The sequence below is a fragment of the Macrobrachium rosenbergii genome, chromosome 42 (assembly GCF_040412425.1).
Source record: "Macrobrachium rosenbergii isolate ZJJX-2024 chromosome 42, ASM4041242v1, whole genome shotgun sequence".
NCBI classification, from domain to species: Eukaryota; Metazoa; Arthropoda; class Malacostraca; order Decapoda; family Palaemonidae; genus Macrobrachium; species Macrobrachium rosenbergii.
The window spans coordinates 22,465,715-22,475,621 of NC_089782.1; the positions used below are offsets into that span (position 1 = coordinate 22,465,715).

The 9,907-nt window shown below is 42.8% G+C and overlaps 1 protein-coding gene across 2 annotated transcripts in view; it reads left to right on the forward strand.

The window, feature by feature from the left end:
- Nucleotides 1–9,907, forward strand: part of dati (datilografo) — a 1,058,780-nt gene that overhangs the window by 1,047,974 nt on the left and 899 nt on the right. For both annotated transcript variants that reach the window (XM_067085712.1, XM_067085713.1), the window contains exon 8: nucleotides 2,794–9,907. This exon is cut by the window's right edge and continues 899 nt beyond it. In XM_067085712.1, coding sequence (XP_066941813.1) covers nucleotides 2,794–3,758 — 965 coding nt within the window. In that variant the 3' untranslated portion in view covers nucleotides 3,759–9,907. The remainder of the gene's footprint in view (nucleotides 1–2,793) is intronic.

A 9,907-nucleotide genomic window follows, 5' to 3' on the forward strand; every position in this document is an offset into this window, starting at 1 on the left:
GAGAGTTGCAACATATGCACGCGCCTGATTCAACCACGTCCCTCTCCTCTGGCTAAATTTACCGACCCCTCCAAGTACCTGGCGCTGACTCTACAGTCACGCCTCCTTCGTCGTGTACATGTATAGCATGTATGTATGTATATACATACACAAACACACACACACACACACATACACATACACATATATATATATATATATATTATATATATATATATATATATATATATATATATATATATATATATATATATATATAACGTGCCTGTATTCACATAACTAATCTGCTGTATATATCATGGCAAGGCGATGATGGATTTACTTATTTGTGTCAATTTTCCTCCCTTGCATTCTCACGTTATAGTGTGGAGAGTAGTGATCATGGTGAATTATGAATACTTAACCTTTTCCCTCTCCTGTAGTGTCGTTATTAATCTATTTCCATGAAGATACTTATTTTCCAAGTAATGTTTTAATCACCTGAAGTCATTTTAATCAGGGTAATCTAGGAGGCTGCTATTTATCCAAGTACTATCTCTGCACTTTAACTTTTTTTTATTTCAAGAACCGTGATGACAACTATGTTATCGCACTAAGGTAACTGTGAGGAATGAAAGCGTAATTTCTTTCAGGTTATTTTGATTGGTGTCTTTCTATTGGTATACACTGTGAATTTGAGCATCGTTAGCGAATTGTAAAAAGTTGCTTCAATTCTGACAATACGCGACCGTCTGTCGCCGTTCATCTTGCCTTGTTTCGCCCCTTCTGGTTCTTTCATTATCTTTATCTCCTCTTCTTATTCTTCTTTTCGTCCTTCTTCCAAGCCATTCGCGAAGATTTTCCCCGAGAGCAAAATGTGACCAATCGAGTGTTTTGACGAGATATCATTCCCCCTGACGTCCGCTTTTGCCATTCTGCCCCGATTCCTTTCACACGCATATTCTTCCATCCATTTCCAGCCATTCTTCCGTCCATTTCCAGACACTCTTCCATTCTTCCATCCATTTCCAGAACAGCATCAGCTGTACAGTCGTAAACCTCCAATACACACATCCGTCCTCCCTCGGATGCTCAACAGCAGACTTATTCTGCTGTAATTACACCGCGCACACGTTCTTCCCCGTGGCTCTCCCCTTTTCGCTGCGAATATGCCCTCTCCATTATCACTTTTCCCTCTCTCTCATATTGTTTCAAGGCACCTTCCTTCCTTCCTTCCTTCCTTCTTCCTTCCTTCCTTCCTTCCTTCTTTTTGTCTGAGAGTCGTCGACAATCATTCTCGCCTTGTGTTATTGTCGCGGACAATTTTCGTTGTGTCTCATCGTCGTCAGCATTCTATTCGCCATAATTCATTGTAGTACACGTTGCCTTTAACTTATCCCTCTGACTTCAGTATTATATTCATCATATTCCAGTGGCGTCAACATTATCCCGTGCATTTTACTTTATGTCAGCTTATCCTTCTGTATTCAACTGACTGTAGTCTGCATTATTCTCACCATATCTCATCGTCGTCAACATATCTTCACTATATCTCATTGCAGTCAGCGCATCTTCTTCAAAGACCGCAGTGCCTGTATCTCATAGTTATCAACATTCGCTTCACTATACCCCATGTTTGGTCTATATTAACGTTATTATATCGTATTGTCGCCAACCATATTCATCAACTCTTATTATTGTCTCCATGATATTCACCATATATCACTGTCGACAGCATCAACTCTATTTTGTCATCATCAGCCATCTTCACCATATTTCCTGAACTGTCATCATTAAGTCGTCTGATTGCATTCATCTTCACCATTCTATTGTCATTATCCATACCCACCATATCTCGTTACTGTCACCATCACTTGTTTTATTATTGTGTTCAATTTCTTTGTTTTTATCTGTATTGCTGTCTTCTCATATATCTTTATTGGGATTTATTTTCCTTTTTATATCTCTGGTGCCTCTCTCATTCTTTTACAAGTGGATGATTAGGGAAACACACTCTCTCTCTCTCTCTCTCTCTCTCTCTCTCTCTCTCGTCAAGGGTGATTTATTTATGGTTAAGATTTTCTATTCATTTTATGAGAAGGAAAATGGAAGACAATTTGTCTGATGTGATTTGTTTCTCTCTCTCTCTCTCTCTCTCTCTCTCTCTCTCTCTCTCTCTCCTCTCTCTCTTTCTGCCTGGGTGAAGAAATGAATTTTGTCTTTTAAGCATTGCAATTTGAGCAGAAATTTTTTCCCAAAGGTGAAATTTAAAAGAAAACAAAGATTATATATATACTCGTATATGTGTGTGTGTGCGCGCGCGTGCGTGTGTTTGTATATGTCTGTTTGTTTGTTTAAGGGCGTTGTATGTGTATTTATGCAAATGCATACATAATAATTACTCATTTTAAACGAGGGTATGCGAGAATATTTTTCCCGCTGTCTCATTTTGTATCGTTATTTTCATACGTTCATTTTTATTATACTTTTCACTCAGTAACTGGTTTGCGAGTTTGCAATCTTGACTAGATCAAATTAATGGTAAAAAAGAAAGTGAGGTTTCTTGTAAAATTTGTTCCTTTAGTAATTATGAAACCGACTACTAAGAATCATAACTTAATCTGATATAGTCTTAAATTTTGCCATTATTTAGTGCAGTAAAATTAAATATTTATTTGAAATTTTCTTTATAGAATAATAATATTGTTATTTTGTCCTTTAAATTTCCTTTTGACTCAATAACTAGTATGTTTTTGTTTGCATTTGTGTAAGAGATTGCACTGAAGTACTGCAACGATTCCTCCTTCCTTGCAGGACTGTTGAACCACATGGAGCACATGAGAATGGACCCCAAGCATCAGTTCGCCGCACAGTACGTCCTCTCCCGCGCCGCCGCCGAGCGCCGCGAGCGAGAGAGCATTCTGGGCTTAGCTCAAGTTGGTCTACAGGGTGGTGGCAACCACATGGGTATGGGTATGGGAATGGGCATGGGCATGGGAATGGGAATGGGCATGGGAATGCCCCACCAGATGCAACATCAGGCCCAACACCAAACATCGCCCATGGCCATGGCCGCCTCCCCGTCCACCCAAAGTGACGCATCATCGCGGATGTCCACGCCTGCTGAAAAGTTAGAAGGCGGCCTAGGACGCATGCCTTCCCCATCCGATACATTGCGTTCCATCTCTAGTTACCATGATGCCATGAATCATATGCGTCCATATCCATCAGACAACATGCGTGCTATGATCAGTCAGAGCCAGGCAGAGCTTGTCAAGTCCACACTCAACTCACAGGCCGAGACCATTCGGAATGTCATGGCCTCTCAAGCAGAAGCACTCCGTTCTACATTAGCTAACAATCACCATCTGCAGCCACAGGGACAGCCACAAAGTCAGCAACAGCAGCAGCAACAACAACAGCAGCAGCAGCAACAGCAACAACAACAGCAACAACAGCCCAATGGTCACCAAGCCCAAGAGCCAATGGGGTCTCCTCAACCTGACATGCGTGACATGAGAGACTTGCGTATGGGTGGTGGCATGGAATCTGCTCTAAGGTCACAGTCTGAAGCATCTCTACGATTAGGAAACCACGAGGGCCGACCATCTCCGCAGCAGGAGGGAGAAGTCAGTGAAACATTACGTTTACAAGAAATCCGAATGGAGCAGGCGTTGCGATTGCATGGCGACCCTCGCTCCCTGCCTACCTCCCTCCCTGGACCTTTGGGATTCCCTCTTGCGCCTCCTCAGCACCAACCTCAGCAGCAGAGCGCCTGAACCTACCCAACAACTCCCCCTGCCTGGGAGCCAAACCCCCACCACTCGCCTCTACTAGTCCTCCGGTGAACATGTCATGGTCAGGCAGCGTCTGTCCATCATGACTGCGCATCTGTCTGTCACATCGCCTTGGTTCCACCTTTGTTCTGTTGTGTTGTCGTATTTTTAGCTGTGATAAAGTAAAATAGTTCCTTGCAGGGACTATGTATTAATTTAATGATTACTTCTCCATGTTAGTTCCTTGAGTTGTTGTTGTTACAAAAGGGTGCTGAGCGTGGAGGACTCATCTAGGTCAAGGGGCTCCATCCATAGGCCTACCAGACACCTATAGAGGTTGGGACCATCCCAGAGATCAAAGGCTCAGTCCGCAAGACTTGGCTGATAATCTAATACCAGAGGGACAGTACACCGGCCTAGAACTAACATTCTACTCGGATTCCAATGGAATTTCCCTCTTGAGCCCACCTCCTTGGCCGTCATGTCCCAGGCGAATTCAAGATCGCCCGCTCGACAGTTCCTCACAGTTACTTTAAGTGCAATTTTAGGGACCAGCGGTCTGTGACACTCAATATCTACAGGAAATTTGAGGTGTTGGGCCTTCGTTTTACCACTGAGTGGTCCAACAGCTCTGGGGGCGCAAGCTGTTAAGGGTCACCAAGCCCCCTCCAGGCTCAGTGACCCCACAATTGATCCAGTGAGGCAGGCGCTGTTCAATACCATATGTTAATATTGCTTCCATGGCTTGACTTGATTGCAGTCATTGTGTACCTGTAATGAGAAATCTTATCTTTGTACATTTCAGTGCATAATGCGCACCATGTTCTGGTGTAAGTTAAGGTTTGCACAGTGTTGAAAATTCTAAAGGTCCTATTACAAGCATACAATCAAACAAGATCCGAGAAATGAAACTTATTACTAGTGATGAGTGACTGCCTCATGTGGCAAAATGAGTGAATTAATGAAAAAAATCTCTAGCAGCAGTACGGTGCCCAAGGCCCTGCTAAGGAGTAGCTCACATCGGGGCTGCCCTGAACATGAAATAGCTCTCTTGATATTGCCGTGTGACCAGTGAATTTATTCGCCCTTGTCGAGGTACTTGGTAGAGGTATGAGCCCTACCAAATGACGTACTCGAGACAAGGGATAGTTAATACCCTCCACTTCGTATGAAAATCTTATGCTTAGTCCCGCCGTCATTCACAAGGCGCAGACATCCCCTGACTCAAACAGAACCGATGTTGCTGTTTGTCATCCATTCACTTCCCGGAGAGGAAAAGGGAGACCAGTGATCCTCTGGGATGCGGCGGGACACGACTGAAAAGGATTCGAAGCTCTGCAGGAAAGGAGACAACTGCCATTCGGGTCAGTCTGACGTCCACTTTCTTCCATCGGAGAGAAGGAAAGAAGAAGAAGAAGAAGAAGGAAAGTATTCAGCACGATTCTCCACTTCCCCAGTTGCGCGAAAGATTCAAGAAGAAAGTTGCATCCCCTGAAGTTTGCTCTGTCATCTATGTCCCACGATGCATGACTTCAAGGATATATTAGGAAATATATTCCTGTGGACCGTGTAATTAGTAGCGTATTGCGTCAATGTTATTTGCTCAGTTGACAGAAAAAAATGAAGCAAAACGAAAGCGAGAGAAACTGACAGACAGACAGACAGACAGATAGAAAATGAGACCCAGTGACGTGAGGAAATCTTCTGAGCCAAGCGGGTGTCGTGCTGCTATAAGTGAGATAACAAAAATAAATAAATAAATAAGTAAAAACTAAGGTATTATTGTTAAAACAAGTATATTTGCCTTAGTACATGGAGACAGTAAAAGATACACGTGTGTGATTATCAAATATGTTTATACAGTTGCACATTTAAGTGTCTAATTTTTGACTATGATTCATCAGCGCAATATTGTAATAAGTGTAAATTCCCCTCAAGTAGCTTTGAAGGCAAGACTGTATCATCATCATAATTAGCACAGAGGTTGCGAAAAGTAGATTTTAGTCCACCATAGTTTAGGATTGATTATTATTATTATTATTATCATTATTATTATTATTAAACCTTTAATGGTTCTTGGCATAATAAGGACGTAGAAAATAATAAAAAAAAATAACACACCGCCCTGGAGCGATGTTATGTACAGATTGAATTGTAAGATTTTTATAGCTTCTTCAATGCAGATTTTTGTAATTGAGCCTTCAAAGCTTCCTGACTCTGAAAAAAATAAAAAACCAAATGTCTGTTGACTGTTCCTGCGATTATAGTTTACCGTTAAAACGCTGCTCCTTCTTGCTCCACTACCAATAGACCTAGAATCAATTTAATGTTTGTACACTATAAACTACTTCTATTCCTACTACTATGACTACTGCTACCTCTCTGACTACCGCTGCTGCTACTACCACTTACTTCTCCTACTACGTCGACTAATGCTGCTACTATTCCATAGGCCGTAGCAATAGATCCGGACCCACCCCCTTAATTCCTCTAGCAACTTTACTAAGGTTAGCGTAATTCTAGTTCTAATGACCCAACCTTGAATTCCTTCCACCTGCTCCTAACCAACTTTCTTCTTTTAATTTTTATATCCGTTTCTTTCCTTTCGTTACTTTTTCCCTTCTGGAACTAAACGAAACGGTTTTTCCAGCGTGCTTTCAAAAAAGGATATTTCTGGATAGTTCTTTCCTCTTTCTACGGATGCATTCACATCCTCATCCTTGATTTCCAATTGGCTCTGTAAAATTTGACAAGAAACCTAGTTTTCCTTACGTACATTTTCGGATCGCATGAAGTATCATCACTTTGTTATAACAAAGTCAGTTTTAATGTACAAAATTCTTGTCTGTCCTTGTTTGTAATTAGTGACAATCGGAACGGTCTGGAATTGCACCTCGTGATTATTTGATCGTGTTTGTATCATAGATTAATCTGCTGTAATGCAGTGTGAACTTTTTTTTTATATTTACGTAACTTATTTAGATGTTTTAGTGTATTCTGTAAGTGAAATCGTAACTCCCGGTGATGGAAATTATATTGGAAGTTTTTTTTTTCTGTATTGTCTCTTCACCCAGTATTCGTGAGGTTTTTTTTTATTCAATACCTTCTGTGTCTTCAGGCTCCAAATTGGATTTGTAAAATTTCTCCCGTCGATTCTGTTAAACTCCCCCCCTCCCCATCCCCTTCCCCAACACCCCACCACCCCCACACAGTGTTACCGCCCATTTCACAACTATCTTAGCTATTGTCTTGTTCCTACTCTTAATCCTTTCTTCCGTCAACCCCCTCCCACCCCACCCCACACTACCTTTTACCCCTGCCTCCTGGAAAAAAAGGTCGCCACTTCTAATTTTGATGTCTGTTACAAAAATCATCCTTGACCTTTCTGCTCGGAACTGACCTGCCCGCTTCCCTCGCCACAGTTGTAATCTTCCCTCCCGACCTTTGACCCCGCTTCGAAGACTCCCCTTTTTTCCCTCCCCTTCCCCTTTCCCTCTCCCCTCCCCTTCTCCTAGCCAAACACTCAATCACTTTCTCGTTCGAAGTTCCATAGTCTGTCGACAGATTCACTGGTATCAGGAATAATAAAACACAAAGGATAATGCAAGTTCCTAGTGAATTTTCCTAATTCATAACTTTGTCGTTTAAACCACTCAGAGTGCGTTTGTTTGCTCTTTTTTTTATTTCTTGGTTTTCACCGACAAAACAAATAGTATTGACATAAGATTTCTTCTTCCCTTTTTTCTCCCTATCTCTCACTTTCTCTCTTTCCCTCTCTCTCTCTTTCTCTCTCTCGCTCTCCACACCGTAATAATGTGACCCTTGCTTTTCAAAATCCTCCGTTCCCAATGCGTTGGAGTTTTTAATTTTTATTTTTATTTCCTTTCCATTTTATGTATTCGTAGGAATTACTTTTGTAATGTAATTAAGTAGATGAGTTGATGAGTTCTCGATGGCGATAGAAGTCACTCTGTTCCTCCCCGAATTGAAGGAAATTTCGAAGCTTTGGAAAATTTCGTCTTTTTTTAGGCAGAGTGGCTGTTGGCAGTCTTTGCAAATTTATATTGTTCCTTGAAATTGTATTTTGTCAGATAAGATGATGTAACAAGGATTGGAATGCTGAAACCACTGCCTGTCCCTCATTTATGTATTAAGTACTGTTACCTAGTACTAGGGAACGCCATTCGTGACCCCTTCCCACAACCACCTCCCTCCAGGGCTAAGCCACTCCCCCCTTTTTCCGAGTCATTGTTAGTATTTGCTTCTAAATGTTACCAAAGTTAATGATTATTATTGTTGAATGATGTAGTGCTTATTAGTCCTGGGGTATTATTATTATTATTATTATTATTATTATTATTGTTAATTTGTTTGCTTTTTATTGAACATTATTGATACGAGTTTTATTTATTTTTGGAGAGATACAAATCCTGTGTTCTCCTACTTCTTCCGTGTTGCCACTCAGCCTCCAAATATCACCACCGTCTCATCCAGCATGCTCGATGACCACCCATATGGCTCTCTCTTGTAGCAATAGAAATGAACAGTTGTACGGGGCCCCCACCAAGCACACGTGGGCCCCCGCCCTCCCAGCCCCTCCCCTCACCCCTTTTTTATCTCCTGTTATCTCTCTTATTCCTTAGACTCCTTCTCCTCCTCCTTCTCCTCCTCCTCCTCTTCCTACTTCTATTCCACTGAGGAAAACCAGACAAAAGCAAAACAACAAACTAACAAATAACATCCTTTTCATGTACCCTCAAATGCCCCAGTCTCCCTTAGATTCTTTTCTGGAAACTCCTCCTTCCTTACCTTTTCCATTTTTTCCTCCCTCCTTCACTCCCTCCCTCCCTCCCTCAAAGCTTTCAACTCAACCCTCACCCCTTCCTCACTCTCTCTACTCAAATCTGCTCTCTAGTGCTGACGTCACGGTTCGCACATGCCGCCGCTTGCGGCGTCTATAGTGGCCGCCGCAGCCTGCGGTGCCCAGTGGCCGCCGCTTGCGACGACTACGACGCTTCCTCTTCCTCGCAACGTGTGCATCATGATACTGCATAATAGTGTGTGTGTGTGGGCCGAGGGTGACCCAACACTCCCCCTCGAGAAATTTACTAGAAGAACAAGGTATCATCATCTTCATCATCATCAGAACTGCAGGTCTCATCACAGCACAGACGGGGACCGGGGACAGCTTCAGGGGCACACAACAATTGTCGTCGCGCCTCCTCTTGGGCGGAGCGCACCTACTGTGTACGATGCCTTGCCCATATACCTCACACGCCGCCGCCGCCGCCGCCGCCGCTGCTGCTGCCGCAGTTCTCCGACAGCAAATGCGGTCTGGTCAGCAAACCCCTGAGGCCGCTGCCGCCCGTTGCACACCCGCAGTCTTCCACACGACGGACACACCTCCGCAATCCGCTTGCGGAAGAAAGAAGTCGGTACTAGACGAACCTCTCGAAGAACCACAGAGAGAGGCTGGACGACGACCTCCTCCTCCTCCTCCTCCTCCTCCTCCTCCCAAACCACAGACCGAGGTCGTGCGATAAACAGATTGGTGTCTATATATAATAATAATAATAATAAAAAAAGGCCAAATAAGATTTCATGTACATTTCAAAATGGTGTCTAAAAAGACATAATATAAAATGCACACGTCCCAAACCATCATCTTTGTACTATTGTATGAATTATCAATAAGTAGTTCAATAGACTGTTGTTGTCATGTTGTCGTCTTTATAAATTATTAAGGGTCGGGTACTTTTGTTGGTACTGCTGCAGTGTGGAACAATGTACAAGTGTGGAACAATGTACAATAACTGTGCGGGCCCGCTCACCCCCGCCGCTCCCTGATCTGAGGGAGCACTAACCCCCTTTTTTTCTATGATCCTGGTAGACTTCCCTCCCCCCCCTTCATGTGATGTGACTCATCGTGGTCATCAGGAGTTTTTAAATGAAAATAAAAAAAATTATGTGCACTGTTTATCAACGAGTGAGGATTTCTGCGGGACTCTGCTGTGTGTGTCTCTCTGTGTGTGTGCGTGTGTAGGAGAGTCAGTCATTGGCCAGGGGGCTGTAGAGACGCACATGGAACTGTTCTCTGTGCATGTTCCCCTTGCAAAAAAAAATAAGCTTCAATGGTTTTGTTCCGTTTCTTG